Raw genomic sequence first — 18,591 nt, 5'->3', positions numbered from 1 at the left:
TCAGAAAAGGCCTGGCAAATCTACAATAGCTATACATAGTGTTTCCTGTCCAAAAACAAGAACGAAGTGCAAAGGCAAACTAATCTTTAAGGCTGGTGCCCAGTGACTTGGAGTGCTGGCACACTTCTCTGTCATTCACTCAGGGCCAGATATTAAGTCAGTGTCTATGTGGTAAAACAGCTTTCCAGAAGCAGTGCTGGCATGGGACAAGGCAGCAGGGGAAGCAGGACTCTGCTGTCCCACAGCACATATCACAGAGCTGACACTTTGATGGCTTTTCTCTCACAGCTCTGTGCAGCAGCCAGGGTTTGTCCCACCAGGACTGCAGATCTGGGAGGAGGCAAACCCTCCCAGCACTGCCCTGCATGCAGCTCTCACACAGCCAAGAGCAGCACAGCTCCAGAGCCAGCCCAGCATCCCACCTGCACACCCCAACCTGTGCTGCAGGGGCTCCCAGCCAGGTACTCCCACAAGCAATGGGAGGTGCCACCGTGCAATACACCTCCAAGGCAGCTCAGAACAGACCAGTGCTCCATGGACTAGGAAAAGCCCAGGAAAAAAGTGGGATTGCACCAGCTGTATGATTGGTCTTGCAGCAGCAGGAGCTCCCAGGAGCTTGGCACTGACTCAGGTAGCTCAGTTTGTAGCCCAGAATAAACTTGTTTTTCAGCTGCCCCCACTGAGCAAGGACCACTACCCACACTCAGACTGGTGCACAACCCTCTGCTTTTAAGAAACCATCATGAAGAAAGTATGCAGTGTTTAAACTAGTACTCCATGGTGCTGACAACCTACAGTCCATGCAGGAACGTACTGAAGTAACATTCTCATGTCTACCCTGAGCCTCTGACTGGTTTCTAGCTGGAATTTGACAAAACCAGGGGTTTTTTTGGCTTATACAAGAAGCAGTCTGTCACTCAGGTAAAACCCCTGAAGATATACACAAATCTAAGAAATCATTCCTTATGGCATACATTGCTTTTTGAAGAAAGCACATGCTATAAAACAGTTCTTATCTTGAACCTTTTCCTTCAAGTTTTGAGAAGTGCCTTAGTATTTGTTTGTTGCTTTTCAATACTATCTGAGCAGACATTACACAGCAGCTGATATTGTCCAAGATCTTTGAGAAATATATATCTTCCATACAGAGCAATCAACCATGGGACACTGAACCACTGAGAGTGAACAGTTTCAATTTAGAGTAAAAGCAAAAACTAAATCTTCCCAGATATATCTGCTATTTTCTAAATTAAGCATAGGCTTTCTAATAAATTACACTTCATAAAAACTGGGGGACCAGCAAAGCTGTATTATCTTTTCACAAAGTATCCTGATGTGTAGGTTACAGAAATAAATACTATGATTTGATATCTGCTTTTCCATAACAGGCAGGAGTCTCACCTACACATAGATACCTCTGCATACTTCCATTTCTACTACTTTTTTAGAATCCAAGGTCCTACTTACTGAAAGGCACATCTTAATGAATGTGTACTCACCGCTCAATCTCTGAGCAGTTCACACCCATCTCTGCCAAAAACACCCCTTTAAATTTGCATTAAGTAACCGTTTCCCTGAACTCCCTAATTTTCCAGCAGGTATCTTGTTTTAGAAATTGCAGTTCAAAGGCTATCTTTGGAGGATGGGCTATGCCTCTGAAAGCACAACCTCCCTGCTTGCCACCCTGAGCAAAGGCATTGCTCTGTCCTCAGAGCAGCCCTTTTCTGAGTCAGTGTCACTCCTTCTGGAGCCTGATGCTTTCAGGCAGGCAAAACCTTTGCAGGGACTGAACTCCAGTTTATAAGGACCACAGTACTCCTATGGGAAAGCTCAGGATGCTGGCAGGTGGAGGAAGAAAGTGAACACCCTAGAGATGTAGCTTTCTCTTAACTCCACAAAAACCTTCATTTAAGGCTAAAAACTGCCTCCTTTAACCTCTATATATCCACTGAGATATTTACATGTGGGTCAATAGCAGAAAACATCACATTTCCTTAAAATGCCTAAATGCAGGAATCAAACCTGCTAAAAGCAAGCCTGATTACTGTGCTGGCTTAGTGCTGCTCCATCTCTTTATACCAAAGGAGGGCAATAACATCCTCACTCAGAGAGGCCATCTGCATATGAACCAGGCCCACAGATGCTTCCTCAACAAGCCCCCTAACTTTCTTAATTACCACTTTTGAGAATTGTCTTTTGGATTTCTACCCCTCCAATTATGCAAGAAAAGCTCTGCATTTTCTAACAATGAGACAGTCTCATCAGGGTGACTGCAGTGAAGTATCATACAGGGCCAAATAGAAATGTCCTTCCATGTTCAACTAACCCAAAAATAGTTGAAGAATATTTTTAATAAGTTCAGCTGCCTTTCCCTACTAACACAGTGCTTCAAACTTGTGGTTCACACCCCCATTCTCTTATTAAGGCAAAGTCCCTGGAGAGCCACATCTTGCACATTGCAATAAGGAGTCTCCCTGCCGTTCATTAGAGATATGAATTTTCTGATGTTCTAGCTCAGAGTATCATGGAAAAGGTATTTTACTCCTAACTGTGCTAGAATGAGAGTTTTCCAAGCACCTTCAAGGGTGACCTTGAGTAAGTGGCTCCACTCTGTGCCTCGTTTTCCTTTGTAACACTGATAAACCTCTTGCCTTCCTTTTTGTAGCACTGATACCCACAAAATGCAAGGAGCTATGCAATAATTTAGTGTTGGGTATCGCAAAGGCCAGGCAGACTGATTTGAGGGGAGGAAAGAGTGGAGTCCAGCTGCCAGACTCAGCTCCAGAAGCCATGTGGCATGAGGAAAAATAATGAAACCAATGAGAATGAAGCTTTTGGGTTGATTTGACAAAACATGAAACGTCATGTGTCACCTGAGCATCCTTGAGGTGCTGATCTAGGTTTAAACAGAAGAATCAAAATAAAGCAATTCAATACTGATGAAGTCCCACAGAATCTCTATTCCTTCTTTTCTTAGTCTCAACAACTGCTAGTATTGGAACATTTGAACTTTTTAGGAAATAGGTATTTCAAAAGTTATTCCAGTCCATACCAGAGCTGAAAGACTTTGCCTTTGCCAATATTTCTACTTAACTGCCAGGACAGCTGGTGGGTATACAAGGTGAACTGCACTACCACCATAAGGAGCTGTCATTGCTTGTTTCTGACTGGGCTTTGCAACAGAACAAAATGGACCATTTTCAGAAAAAAAATTTGGGTTCTTTGAGGTCTACCCATGGGTGAAATACAAACATTACTCAAACACACAGTATCAGGTATGGAGCATTATAGTACCTTTGCTTAAGCACCAGCAGCATAAGATGCATAAGAGCCTGAGATGTTTGTTGACTCGAGATGTAGCAGTTCTACTGCTGGCACAGGTGGGAGTGCCAGGATGGGTGTGACTGCAAAAGTCAAAGGGAACATGACAAGACAAACACAGGAAAAGCACCCACTGATACAGGTGCTTATTAATTTGGGTTTCTCAATGGCAAATCATATGTAATCATTAGTTGTGTGCCCCTGCCAGGTTTTGTTGAGATGGACTCACTGACCTCTCTGAACTGTCTCAAATACATCCACCACCCAGAGAAACAGCCAGCTAGTACCTGAGACACCTCAAAATTAATGCAGCACAACTCTCCTTTCCCTTCCTTCAGAAAAAGGTGATTAAAAATAGCCACCTATTAGAAGCACACCCATCCACACAGAGCCCTGGGTATTTACCTCCTGCAAGGAACCATAAGAAAAAGAAAGGAAACAATTATAGAATAATGTTCTTCCACATCATTTCTCTATGTTACCTTTTCTATTATTGCAAATATTTGTCTTTGAAGATCTTTTTCTGCATGAAAAATTAGATTTACTGTGCATGGAACCTTTACAGATTATTAAGTCAAATCAACTACACTATTTTAAACTTAAAATACGATCACTATAATAACTTCATAAAACACATGTAGATTTTAAAATTAAGAGTGATTATATACACAATCCATAACATTTGCATAGCTCTGTAAAAATCCTCTGATATTTAAAAGTATTAAATGCTTTATGTAAGAGAACGGTCTCTTTTCCTGAAGGATTTCAGTCCCACCAGGAAGGGAGTATCAATCGACTTTTTCTAGTAGGAAAAATATTAGCAATATCTTTTACACTAGTGTAGAAGAAGCCTAGTGTGCCCTGCAAAATGGTGCAAACAAATGAACAAATCCTTCAGTCCTGGTTAATGGAAACATTACACGTGCAGGACGGAGCGTGGAGAGGGCAGTGACGCACACGGGCATTTGATCACACGCACTCCCAACTTCATTTACCATTCAAGGGGATTTTCATCCGCCAGGCTCGCTGCAAACCAACTAGAAAGCAATTATGGGATTGCAATCTTCTGCCATCCCCATGATTGCAAGATTGTACAGCAGGTATTGGAGCTGACAGCACAGGAGGAGAAAAAGATGTTATGAAATGCCAGGTGATTAGCAATTGTACCAGAAATGGGACGACTGTGTAGACTGCTACTTCTGTCCCTTCATCTGTGTTTCTGCAAGGGTGTCCTTTTGTGAGAGCCCAGATCAGCCTAGAGAACACAGCAAACTTACAGGAACACTGCTCAGACCCCATGTTTTCCTAGTGCCTCTCATCACCATCTTTGCTAGGGACAAGATTAGGGCTGAGGCACAGCAGGGCCATTACCACCCCTGTGAGACCTATGTCAGATGCCTGCCTAAACATACAGGCCTTGACAACAGCTAAGGAAAAACCCACAGACTACAAGATGTTACAATAGTGATCACCTGGAAGGAAAAAACAAACAGAACAGAGGTTTCCTTGAGTCCTTGTCTAAAACAGTTCAGATGGACTTTGATCCTTCTACAATCTTCAACCACTATTCAGGCTGCTGCAGCACCAATGCAATGCCTGCAGCCCAGCACTGTGATCTTACCCACTGTCACTAAACACAGCTGCTCTGTTTGCTGCTGAAGTGGTGAAAAGCTATTGGGACTCATCATCCAAAAAATAACTAGTTAACTTCAACTTTGCTAGCCATGATGGCAGCTGGCATGGGATGCACCTCTCCAGTTTAAACTCATCTGAGACGTTTCAGAGAACAATTGTAAGCTATGAACTTCAGGAAAAGGTACAGAGGGAAGCTAACATCCTCCCACTAGGCTGGGGGTGAACCTCTGCTTTAGCAGTATAATGGCTCAACATCTTTTTAGAATAGCAGGAGAAAACAAAACATCAGTGCCTTGGTTTCAGGGCTGAAGATTTAAAAGCAATTTCAACACTTAAAATTCAGAGATAGGATTTAACCCAGGAGTCCTACTCCTCTGTACTGTTCTCTTCCTTATGACCATAAAGATGATTTTTTCCAAAGCTTCCTGACCTCTCTGGCCAACAACACAGCATCAAGAGCTGGATCCAACCACTCCCAAATTGTAAATGCTACCCAGGCAAGGTCTCAGATCAGCAGTGATCTGACACTACAGCCAAATTGGGTTCCTAATACTACTCCTCCATAAGGTAATGAAGACCTCAATCCCAGAGCACACATCAAAATGTATTATCCAGACAGCCTCACACTTAGGTCCATAGCCAAAGTCAGAGTCCCCATGCACAGTAACTCCCCAAACCAGAGAGTTCTGTAGCCATTCTTTCTTTATGGAGTACAGACATAAGGGGCTAAACCCAGGTGGTTTAAAAACTGGTGTACTGAACTTGGCAGAGCTGTGTGAAACTCTGGCTCTCCATCTCCATGCTTTTTTGCCAGCATGGGTTGAGCTGAGAGCCAAGGGGTTTCTTTTCCAGAGGAGCAGGAGCTGATTTATTGTCTCATGTAGCTGTAATTAGCCCCTCCAGGAACAGAACTGACAGTCCAATATGTCTTTCAGCAAAAAAGAAGGATCCAATATCAGACCCATCCAGGTTTGTCTTATACCAAGGAAGTTCACTGCCCATGCTGTGATATTTCTGGATTGCTCCATCATTATCTGGGATCATAATTAGAGAAAAGCTGATTGTATTTTTGCCTCAAGGAGGTACATGATCTTTTCAATTCATTACACTCGGGGCATTCAGCAGTCACTGGCTGGTAGCCACCTCGGTCACTATTTCTGGGACCAAGCAGCACCACCATAAATACATGGAGTTCACAGCCACCAGTGCCAGCTGGGGCTGTTCTGGGATGTGGGGTGAAAGCCCCAGTTCATAAACCAGGAGAGCACAATGTGGTTTGAATGGTGCTTTTTTGGTAAAGCTACAAGATAATCTATCCAGATAAGGTCACATCTTCATGGAACTAAACAGTTTCAGATGGCCTCACAAGACATTTGAGCCAATAACCATTGGCAGAGAATGGGCAGAACTTTTGCAGCTGGTATCTTCTGCACAGAAATATGTGGTATAGTCAATTGTAACACTTGCAATTTAGTGATCAGTTCTGTTGAACTGTCCTGGGAAATCCTAGGGAAAAAGTAAATTTTAAAGCTTTCAATAACTCATTACTATTTTTAGTAAGTATTAATAACAATAACAGTAATTAATAATATTTTCCCCCAAAAGAAAATAATTTCAAAACAACTTCAAACTAACGTTATTTGGAACTGAAATTCAGTGTTTTTGAGGAGAAGAATACACAGGCTTGTCTGTATGTCTCCTTTCTGGCAAACATCACTGTGTCTCTTTTACAGAGGAAGCTGAAATGGAAATCTGGAAACAACCATTTTCTCCCAACAGCTTAAGCTCCATACTTCAACAAATAGAAGATGTGTAAAGTTGATTAGGGAAATAGTACAAAAGCTGAAAACAGTGATAAAGCTTTATGGTCCATATGTACCTCCACGTGGAAAGACCCTAAAAGCATCCCATGAAATCCCCAATCCCTCAGAAATCTGTAAGTGTTGACTATTGTGATACCTCCTTCCAAAAACAGCACACAGTAAATTTGTTTAGCTTACAAACAGTTGTGCTGTTTATACCACCACAGGTGTTGACAAACTCTTGTGAATCTAAGGCAAGAGCCATCAGAACGAGCAGAGTCCAGGAAGCCCTTGACTGGCCTGGATGGTAAGGAAAATATTGAGTCCTATCTAGTTCAGCACAGAAATTTCAGAAAATTGGATTTTCTGCAAAATGGATCTGATTTTTAGGCAGCTCCATTGCAAACAGAAGGGAGAAACAGTAGATGCTTAACTTCAGTGTTCCTGACAGACAGACAAACAGACAGACAACAGCCCAAAATGTCCTGCCTTAAGCTGTGCCTTCAGAACACTGACTCCCCCTGAGACTGACATCTCAGACACTAAGGAGAGGGGCTGTCCCTAGGCAGGGAAATCTCAGAATACAAAGGCCTTACACATGTGAGGAGACAGGATGGAGACCCCAGCAGCAAGCACATCTGCTGGGTGCCATGGGCAGGCTCCCAGCCAAAGCCCAGCTTACAGAACTGACTGAACGTACTGGGGAGGGACTGAAGGGGGAGATATCCACCTACATGGTCCTAATTTTCTCCAAGCCATTTGCCCACCACAGCTACTTTCAAGATCAGCTGGAGCTGCAGTCAGGACATGCTCTGATTGGTTTGGATTACCAAATCACCATGCAGCTTTTGGGTGATAAAGCTGACTTCAGGAACACAAGAGCAGCAAGGCAGCTGTGCAGCAGCCCTACCTTTGAGATTACTGAGCATCAACTCGTGCTTCACATGAGTATAAATGCATTTCAGTGGTGGTGATGCCAGCTTTAACAGTGCTAAGGTTCAGCAAGGCTTTTCTGAATTCACTGCTCCTGAAAACCTTTAAATAAAAAAGAACTTGCCTGTGTTTTTATATATACAGCAGTGTGTCTGTAACAGGCCATCCATCCAAAAATTCCCACTGTTTGGCTGACTCCACAGCACAGAGCAGTGCTTGCACTAGAAGATCCCCTTGCATGCAAAGCTCAGCATCAGCCTCAATGCCCTGTTCCTAATTTCACAGACAGCAGAGCATGAGGCTAAATTCTGCACTCAGATCTGCTGTCGTCAACCTTAGGGCGGTGCCACAGAAGGGACAATTTAACCAAAACCAGTAGTTTCTAACTATAAATAATTAAGATTTTAAACACACTCTGTTCTTTGTCTCTGTATACTGCCCACGGCTGTATGCTTTAGTATGTCAGGCTTGTCCTCACTATTTCTGGGAATCTTCTAATCAAAGGAGGTGGGAAATTCATCCCTAGTGCCTTTATTTTCCCTTTTTTAAAGAAACAAACAAACAAAAAAACACCCCAAAGTCTTGCTGTTCCTGGATGTTGATACTTTTTGAGAGGGAAATGCACTAAAAGCATCGTTTAGGTCTGAGAGCCTGGCATGCATGGTACTGAGAGATGAATCATGCAAATAAAACTGACAGGTAAATCTAGATATCTGGCACTATGTTTAGTAGCAATGGCAGAGATGCCTCAGCACAGAGCCACTTGTTATAAGTGTAATTCATAGTCATTTTTAAGATGGGGTGGATAATCTGACTTTTGAAGATACCATATAGCAATGTTAATAGCAACTACTAACACAAATGCCTCAAAGCTATATAATTTGTACCAATAAAGTAAATTGCCTTCGAAGTGGCAGGAAGAAAGCAAAAGGTAAATAAGCCACAAATGTTTGTTACTTTAGCATCTCCTTGAACCAATACAAAATGACTTCTTTAAACCTTTACTACTTCTTCAATAGTTAATAATCAAGGTTTAAAGGCAGTTAAATAGGTCTTACACCATATAATCAGCATTATTTCCTTCGTTTTCAGTTCAGTAAGGCATTAGAGACTTGGCCTTTGCCTACTGACCAAATGAGGCATTTACCTACACCAGTGCCAAACAAGAACAGCTCCACGTACTTCATTTAAAATCTTGACTGGAAGAGGAAAGACAGTAATTTTTAAACTTCTCTGCTGATTCCCCCAGCACTTCTCATATTGCAACAAAATGGTTATAATTTGCAGTATGATATTTCTCCGCTGGGGCACACTGATAGGAATAAAAAGTTTAAAAATTAACAGATGACTTTGTCAATGCAATTATTTGATAATGTATGGCACCGGTTAACGGGCAGTCTCAGAACACCAGGAGCACTGGTCAATACTAAAAGGGAATATGAATTCAAGGCCAGAAAATCTCAGAAGCTCAGATTCAGCCTTCCAAGAGACCAAAAAAGCTGGAAATATTATAAAAAGCAGGTCTTGCTGAGGAAGCTTATTCTACTCTCAACCCAGTTATGCTGCAATGGCTTGTTAGTATCAAATTAAGAAATCCAAGTCTCCCTTCATGTATAATTAACTTTTTTTTCCCTCCATTTACTAGAAGGTGCTGGATTCTACATTTTTCCTCATTTTGTTGGCATTACTGCTGTTCCCCTGTCACTTACAGTATGGTAGAGCCACTAGCATGTATAAGACTGAATTCAGGGCTGCTCTAAAGGGGCAGAGAAATGGACATTTCTGCATCATAGCAAGCACAGCGTGTGCAAAGATTCTCAAGCAGAGAATGCATTCACACTGTATGTCTTCTCCTTGAAAAAATTCAGAAAACTAAACTGAATCTCAAAATAATATCTATGATGAAACAATAATTCTGGATGCATGGAATATTTTGGTGTTTGTTTCTTATCTTTCTAAAGCCACTGCTGCAAAATATTCTTCAGTCTCATACTCACTGAAGTGCTCTCCCGAAATATATATATATTCAGGACTACACATCAATAAAGGATAAAACTCTGTGGGCTGTCCTTCAAAGAACTTCATTCCACTCTGCTCAATTTCATACAGGTTTGATCTTTCAGTTTGGTCTGCACAGACACCTGTAATTCCACTCCACCCCAAACAAATCACAGCCAAACAACCACCACAACATCTGGATCCTGGTCTTCAGTGCCCCAAGTAATGATAAACACTTAGAAATGAGAAGGGAGTAAAAACCAGTCTGCCAATGAGAGGAGGAAGGGGTGAGGTCCAGAGTCTGGAACCAGAGGGTTCAAGCTCCTCGGTAGGGTCATGTCAGAGACCAACATCAACTGGAAGATGCCTCAGGGTCTCCACTTCCACATCTGCTTGCATTGTGACTATCACAACACTTAAGCACACCCATCCTACCAATAAACCTGTCTGCCTGGACTTGGAGAGAAAAATAAACAACAATAACCCTTTGTATTGGAGTAAGCATTGCATACAGCTCTCAGTGACCAGATGGGCCCCAGTCTTCCTGAAGAGACCTCCTTGCTTGTAGGCCTCTTTTGGAAATAGCATTAAATGCGAGGAAAGTGTTTTTGCATTAATAATACATTTTCAGTGAGTGAGGAGGAAGGCAACTTTCCCTCATTATACCAATAAGACATTCAGCACTTCTGGAGGATTTATGAAGAAAATCCAAGTATCTACATTCAGCAAATTAACCTTACCTACTGAAGGCTGATGGCAGATAAAGCCAGCCTTAAGCCAGCCTCCAGTGGGGAGATGAAACACAGAAGGAAGAAGCACAGCTCAAGAAAAAAAAAAAAACACACAGTTTTCCAAATTAGAAATGCTGTTCCATGCTTCCCTGATTTCTTGCTTTGCACATGCTATTAAAAATAGCAGGCAGAAACGCCTTGCTTCTCCAAGTGCACATCCTGAAGCACACACAGCCTCCCTTGGCCACGCGGCTCCGCGCGGCTGCTCCGGCGCTCCGCGAGCGGCCATCATCTCCAGCCACAGGAGCTCCACTGAAACATGACGACACCAGAAATGGCTTAATTCAATCTCAGGAAAAAAACGTAGCTTTCAATGTGCATCCCGCAGAAGTATCAAATCATAAGGTTCATCCAAAGCTGAGGCCTGGGAGAAGAAACTCAATGAATTAGCCTGGTGATTTGTGGTCTTATTGACTATAAAGAACACTTTGAAAAAGCAGGGATATAGGAGTTACATTAAAAGGAAACATCCTTGTATCACTGACAGGAAAATAGTCAACTTTTTCTTCAATCATTTTAAGCATAACAGCTTTATTAAAGTCTTTATACTTTGAGTGAAAGCATTAATTACTATACCCATCAGGAATATTTTTCATTGTCAAATTGCCTTTTACCATGCTAATAAATACCATGATTTGCATGTAAAAATTAATAATGTTGCCTCATTTATAGGTCAAAACACACAGACTAAAATAGTTTCTGCAATTCTCCCTAAATAACTAGCTCTTGCATATCAAGTTTTATGGCACATTAGAAATGAGTGTAATTCAGACAAGATTTGAATAGCTAAGTAGATAGAGAGGGAAAGATAAGAGCAAATGGGAAAAATCTTGTGGTAAGCTAAGCCTTAAAAAAAATAAAAAGCCCACCAAAAAAATCACTTTCTAAAAAAATTTCTGGACCCTGTGTGACCTAGGCATGAAACAGCTGTATGCAGGTCATTACTCAAAGTATCCACAGATTATGCCTCCAGCCACTCTGTGTATAAACGATACGTCAGAACAACTGAATGCATTAAAAAAATCACTTTCAATTACTCTCGCATTTCATTCAGCCTAAATGCAACATCCACAGCTCCCATGTAACTTGTGGAAATGGGTTGAAGGATTTGGGTATTTTCATAAGAGCCTGATGACCAAGTCCTGCATCCATTTTTGTAAGGTTTAAGACCATTGTTAGGGTCCTCTTCCCACCTTTGTTTAGTAACATGGTGGGTTTGTTGGTATGGAGGACGATGAGCATGGCCACTTACTTTTCCCCCTTAATTATCTACTTGAGCAGATTAGAGGCCTGTTAGAGCACAGATACTTCCTGGGGTGCCACACTTACCCCAGTATCAGATAGGCTTGGATCACCCTTCTCATTCAGAAGCTGCAGATGCACACCGACAGTATTTCAGCAGCTACCAAGTGATGGTTAAAAAAGATATTGGACTGCTACCTGCTCTTCCAGGTGGCAGCAAATAGCCAAGGTTGGCTCATTCTGCAAGAACCACACAGCAACCCAAGCTCTTATCTTTGAGCCCTCCCAGGACAGTCATATTTGTGTTAAGATTAATGTGATTTCTAAAGCAATGGGAACAGACATTTCTCTCCCTTTCTGAAATGCAGTAAAGAAAAGCAAGACTGCAGTACTGACTTAGTGCCTGACATTCCCCTCCTCTTTTAGTGAAGACTGAGTCTGAAGCACAGCACTAAAGTCATCTTTCACAGCACCCCAGTCCAGCCTCAGGGATAAGGTGTTAAGGTCAGGCAATCAAAGTGTTCCCTTGCTATACAGAAAGCTGGTACCTACATTGAAATGCACAGCCTGGGGCATGGAGGGAATGGCAAAAAAAGATCAGGCCATTTATTTACCTCCCCAAATATGCTTCCCTGTGTCAAACTTCAAGCAGCCAGTTTGAGAACTGCTGGCCTCAGTGACATGCCCTGGACCTCACACAGCCCATCACTGTGAAAGGGTGAGAACATGGAGCTGCCTCCTCTGTGGAAAAGGCACTGCTCAAAGAAGCCTCTGACTGTTTTGACAGAGATGCAAGTAATCCCCGAGAAAGAAAACATTTTTATAACAAAAGTAACTGTGCCACTATTTTGTTTGCATTACAATCAAGCACCAGAGATGGCTTGTGTGACCCAGCCTGTCCCAAAGCAATCTGCACCACTCCAACACACGTGTGACAGTATGTGCTGCAGACTCACCTCTAACAAACAGGATATGTCAGGGAGGTATATGATGGGGTACACTTTGACATGAGCATCTCAGACAGCTTCAGGACATGACCTATGTCTTGGATCTTTAAGATCTTTCCTTTGATTGTTGAAGAAAGCCACAAAGGTGGGAACAGTGCACAGTAACCTCCAGAACTGCATGTTCTCACTTGCCACCCTCTCTCACCTTGTCCACAAATTCCTTCTTCAATCCTAACATTCACTGGCTCTTGTTGGGTTTTGATCACAAGTTCTTCAAGGTGAAGATTCTGTCCTTTACAGACATAGCATGCAGGCAGCTGCACAGAGGAAGCAGGCCCACAATGCTGGGCTGGCCAAGGAGCTTCAGAGCACCTCTGGTGGGACGAGATGGATCCAATCACTCTGTCCATTCTCATATCCACAAGACAGCACAGTGCAAAGAGCTCAGACCTGTTTGCCAGTCCCAGGAAGGGGAACTCTGTGCCTTGAGTAAATAAGATCTTACTGCTTAAGGCCTTCCACTTAAAAGCCTGAACATCCTGTGTCTATGAACAGCAGCATTGTGGCTTTTCTACATAGCAAAAATCCTGCTCCCAGCTTTGTGACTGGGAAGAGAACATGACTCAGGTAGCACTACTGTGGCAGTATCTGCCTAGGACAGTCACACTGCAGAGATGTCCTCTGCAGACATCTCCTGAAAGCCCTGCTGCTTTGGGACCCTGAGCAGAAGAGAGTTGTAAGGCCAGGTTCCCTGGCTTCTCCCACAGAGCCTTCCAAGCATGAGGATCCTGTGGGAAGACCCATGGAGAATGTCACTCCAACAGGGCAGGACCGTGGCTCAGGGGACTGACAAGAGCATCTCCACATCTCAGCTAACATGCCTTAGCTTTGCTGTCCCCACAGCCCAGCTGACAAGAACAAGTCCTGCTGTATTTCCTAGCTAACAGCATGCATCCTACACTGAAAGCAGCCTGCCCTGCACCCAGGCAGTGAAACCACCCCAGAGCCATCAGTGCCCAGCACCCCAGGGATGGCAGAGAGCACCAAAAACTGGCTGGGCCCCTGAGGAAGGTTCAGCCTGCCCCCGCCCTCCATACAACATTGACACATGAAGACCCCAATTCCCACCTCAGGCAAGATAAAAGTAATAATCTGTGTTTTCTAGCAGTGAGGAAGTGATTTCTGTGCTTTCAGGAGTACAGAAAGGATATTACAGCTTCAGAGGAAAGGAGCTCTCCCTGCAGCAAGGCTAGCCTGCAGTCCCTCTCTATCCATCCAGAAGCCCAGGGATCCATTCCACACTGTGCAGCTTGACTCTTGTTTGGCTGATTTCTTTTCCAGCCTCTAAGTCTCAACATCACTGCATGACGTTCCCTCCTCTGCTAAGCATCTTTCTAACTGTGACTGAAGAATCTGGCAAATGACCAAGTATTCTTTAACCTCCACATTAACTATTGTTAGCTTTGGCAAAGCCCAGCTCCCGGGATGCCTGGTGTGGTATCGCTTACTGCTGCAGCCTACAGGAACTGCTGTAGTGGCGAGATTCAGGGAACAGGGATCAGGTAGCAGATGCAAAACAGAGCTCTCACCCACAGTGCCCTCCATCCCCCCACTGCCTAATGAGCTTTGGAAACAGCGACAACTTTTAAGCTTCTTACTTCTGCAAAAGCTTTGGAGACAGTGAATGTGCAGAACAGACTAAGTCAGAGAAGCTGTAAGTTAGATGAGGCCAAATGCTACTTTTAGATCACTGAGATGTGTTGGTAACATTGCAGCTCCATAAAGTGTTATTTATCTTTTAGGCATGGTGAGGAGATAGAGATGTTTGGCTCTAGCCAGCTTTGTCTGCTGGAAGATGGCACAGTCTGCACCACCTCCTCAACCCTCAACACAACCATCTTGGCTTGTACTCTTCCTGCTACAGTCCTAGCAGTGAAGTCCTTAGTCTCACATCTCACTGCACAAAAGCTGGGATATGTCTTTCTCCCCTCATTCTCGTGAATAAGTCCAACCAGTGAAATCAGTTATGGCTGCTCTGAGCAGTGCCAGAGATGGTTCTTTAGCCCATTTTTTACAGCAGACTGCAGCCTTTGCAAAGCAGCAGCTCCAGCCACATTCAGACAACCAAGTTCTACTGATGGCAAATCCTATGCAGAAATGTCCACAGCATTCATCAGGGATAGCTGAATTCAGGGACCAGACGGCAGGTTTTCTTAAACAGACTTTATGTTGCTTAATATAGCATACACTCTTCCCCAGTATCTGCACAACACCGAGTTGGAGATGTTCTGAGATTTGCACTGAGGAAGACTGGAGGGGTGGGAGAAAAACTGCAGGAGGAAGCACTTAAAAAGCAAGAGATGACTTTGGAGAAACATCATCTGCAAGCAACAATCTCCCGACAGGACTCGCAATGCAGAGGCCTGGTTAGTAATGAAAAAAAAATGTAAACCAGTGCCTACTCAGGCAATGCAATTCCAAATCCATCCAGGATTAGCCTCAAAAGCTGAAGATGTGAAGAGTTTAGTCTGCCTCATACCTTTCCGCTGAGATGATGTCCTGCATTGTGCCTCACTGCACACCTACACAAAACTGCTCTGTGAGACCCGTGCACCACAGGCCTTCTCACGCCACTCCAACACTATCCAAGTTACAAAAATTCAGTGCCAACACAACTGGATCCCTGCCGTGAGAAGACTTCCATTGCTTCTCATTTCTTCATTGAGATGCCAAAGTTCCTTGTGTATTTCCTTTAAGGTCATCCCTGCTTTGGACTCATTTTGATACCTTGATTTCTGTTGAGCTTGCCCTCAACAGCCCTTGTTTTTACATAGATAGAGGAAACCCAGAGAGTATTTGTTCTCTTCCTCTACCCCATGAAGGAAGATTTCTAGTAACAGCAAACTGCTCAGAATTTCTTGGCATAAAAGTGAGTAGTGCCTCTTGTGCTTGCCTCAGTCCCACTATCCCTTCCACCAAAGCCAAACACCTGGAAACATGGACTGCTGTGAAGCCCATTTTCCAGCTAATAAACACAAGTACCAGCAGCCCCAAAATCTGCCTCATCAGATACTCACTGCCAATTCAGGCAGCAACTGCAGCACAACAATCACTGTTTGCACAGGATAGGAGCTGGGCAACCGTCCTTCTGGAGGTGCTTTTGCCACCAGCTACCTGCACCCTTGTTTTATTGCAGATGGTTCCTTCCTGCTCCCTGCACAACTCCAGCTACACAAGCCCCATGTGAAGTTCCACAGAGAGCCTTTTGCCTGCCTGTGTAGTGCACAGGGCACGCAGTGTGTTATACTAAAGTCACAGTCCATTTGTTTCACATCAAGGCAAGTACCAACGGGACATTCAAAAGGCAAAGGTGGCCCATCTCAGGTTAACTGTGAAAACAGCATGGATAGTAAAAGAACATCTTTAAATTTAACATGACTGCTGTGAGCTTTTTAATTTAAGGAAAGTCTCCGCAGATACGCTTTCTTAAGAGGTGCTTACCCGTTCCCAAGCCCTGTATGCCTATTGATCACTGCCCACAAGAAACTGTACTTTATAGGACATACTGCCTCCTTATGATTGAAATAGCTTCCTTCCTTAATCAGCATATAATCAGATATTCCCACACAGGAGAACTATAGCCCTGATTGACAAGATAGTTACAAAAATAAACCTGGGGTTTAAATATAGCTTGCTCGTCTCCCTGGAAGGTATGTAGTATTGTGTTATACAAGTCTACCATAATTTTCCTTGAATTAATATAGTCCATATTGCCCCACTGCCTTGATCACTATCAATTAAACTGCTCACAGATTTGTGTTATACAGGAGAGCTGGCAGCTACGTTGGGTGGGAATGGCAACTCGCCTCTCCTCTGCATGGACTGACTTACCATCAGGATTTCATTGGCAATTAACACGTACAGGTTTTGAGTTCACGTACCAGTTGAATGTGTGATTTCCAATGCAGTTGTAGAGGTGGATAGGTAAATAAGTGTGCAGGACCACACAGCTATGTATGGAAACAAAATGCATATGCTCAACCTGAAGGGATATACGTGGATGAGATGTCTCTGTATGCAAACACGCAAGCTAGCCGGGCAAGATTTAATTATCTCCTCTTTCGAGGCTGGACAGTTCAATAGCACAATACTCATTGCATTTCTTCCAATCCATCAGGATGTTCTGATGTATTAAATATGCAATGTAACGAGGGCAGAACTCTATAGCCTTGATCTCTTTTCAGGAAAAAAAGAGAGAGTTGGGGTTTTATTTAAACCCATTCTAATCATAAAATGCTTTTCATCTGTTAAAAAACTCCCCATTGCTGACAGGCTAAAAAACACGGGACAGACCTCATATTTATTATGCAAATCCTTAGCATTAAGAAAACAAATCGCCAACTAACATCTGTCTCGCCCTAAAGGAAAATAAATTAAAAAACCGGCCACCCTTCCCCTCGCTCCCTACGCAGCGGGCCGAGCACCCCGCGGGATCGGCAGGGACGCGCCTCCCGCCCGCTCCCCGCCGGTGCTGCAATGTCCCCAGCACAGCGGCAGCCTCGGCCGCCCGGCCCCGCACCAGCCCGGCCACTGCGGTCCTTTCGCCGCCGCCCCCCCGCGCCCGACCCACCTTTCCCTTCCATCGCGGAGCCTTGCGAGCGCCGGCAAGTTGCGGGAAGACGCGCACCCTCCTCAGCCGAGAGCCCGGCGGGCAGAGCCGGCGGCCGCTGCCTCGCTCCGCGGTGGGGACGGCGCTGTCACAGCCCCGGAGCTGCAAGCAAGCAAGCGGCGGGGGGGACGGCGTGAGCCGCCGGGCCCCCCGCAGCCCCCGCGGCGCGGAGCGCGGCGCGGAGCGGGGCGCGGCCGGGGGGGAGCGGCGTTACCTGGGCGCCGGCGGGAGCTGTCCCTGGCCGAGCGGTGCTGCGGGGGCGAGTGGCTCCGCGGCCCGCCGCGCTGCCTGGCACCGCCCGCATGCGCGCCCCGCCCGCGCCCCGCCCCCGCACCGCGGCACCGCCGGGCCCGGCTGCGGGATCCGCGCAGCGAGGCAGCGGCACCCGGGCGGGCTCCGGCCGCGCCGCCCCGTCCCGCGCCCCGCAGCGCCCGGTGCTCGGCGCCGGCACCGGACAGCGCCGGCGGGAGCTCCCCGGGGCCGGGACCCCGCAGCCGTGCGCCGCACGGCCCCGCCGCTGCGGGAGCGCGGCCGGTCCCGCAGGTGCCCCGCGAACCCCCGGAGCGCAAGTGCCACGCCGGGCGGGCCGGGGAGAGCGCTCCGCTCGCCCCCAGCCTCCCTGCACCCTGCGCGCCAGGCTGAGCCCGCGCACCTGCAGGCTCGGAGGATCCTCTCGGGAGATGCCCGGACTCAGGTTCAGGCCTTCCCTGGATATGTTGTTTCAAGATTAATTATGCTGATTCATAAAACATCCACCTCATGGCTAGTTTATGCTTTTCCACCTTTGCATCCAGCCACTGGATTTCACTCCTGGATTTTGCTCATCCTCTAACTCATTAATAAAACAAGCAGTCCCCTGCTAATAAGAAGTTGATAAAACATTCATACCAGGATCAAGTCACTTTTTTTGGAGAACAGAGAGTTCACCCATGTTAGAAAGTTTCTCCACACTGGAATTACCTCTTAAGTTTTTTTCAGATTTTTAACTTTGGTGCAATGGGGATGGTAAAACACAGTTTGTGTTTATTTTTATGATTTGCACTACTGAAAAAGCAGCTCACAGTATCCACTGTGCTGGGAGCTGCATAAATAGAGAATAGGTGGCTCCAGCACGATGTAAGTTTCTAAATACAGGAACTTTAATTCCTCTCTTTTAGTGTTCCTTTATATGCCCTGGTGTTCGTATCTTTCCTTCTTACCTAGGACTGGTGAAACACTCAGTAATTACATGGTCTCTTGTGCTCTTCATTCTG

General features: G+C 45.0%; 1 protein-coding gene across 1 annotated transcript in view; it reads right to left on the bottom strand.

Moving 5' to 3' along the window:
* FGF12 (fibroblast growth factor 12) overlaps positions 1–17,686 on the bottom strand; it is a 216,429-nt gene extending 198,743 nt beyond the window's left edge. Inside the window, exons 1-2 of the mRNA XM_063408415.1 lie at positions 17,553–17,686; positions 17,300–17,440 (exon numbers count right to left, since the gene is read on the bottom strand). Coding sequence (XP_063264485.1) covers positions 17,300–17,312 — 13 coding nt within the window. The 5' untranslated portion in view covers positions 17,313–17,440; positions 17,553–17,686. The remainder of the gene's footprint in view (positions 1–17,299; positions 17,441–17,552) is intronic.
* Between the last annotated feature and the right edge of the window lie 905 nt (positions 17,687–18,591).

The sequence above is a fragment of the Prinia subflava genome, chromosome 11 (genome assembly GCF_021018805.1).
Source record: "Prinia subflava isolate CZ2003 ecotype Zambia chromosome 11, Cam_Psub_1.2, whole genome shotgun sequence".
NCBI classification, from domain to species: domain Eukaryota; kingdom Metazoa; phylum Chordata; class Aves; order Passeriformes; family Cisticolidae; genus Prinia; species Prinia subflava.
Note: the sequence above shows the minus strand (reverse complement) of the source record. Positions and strands in the feature narration are given on the sequence as shown.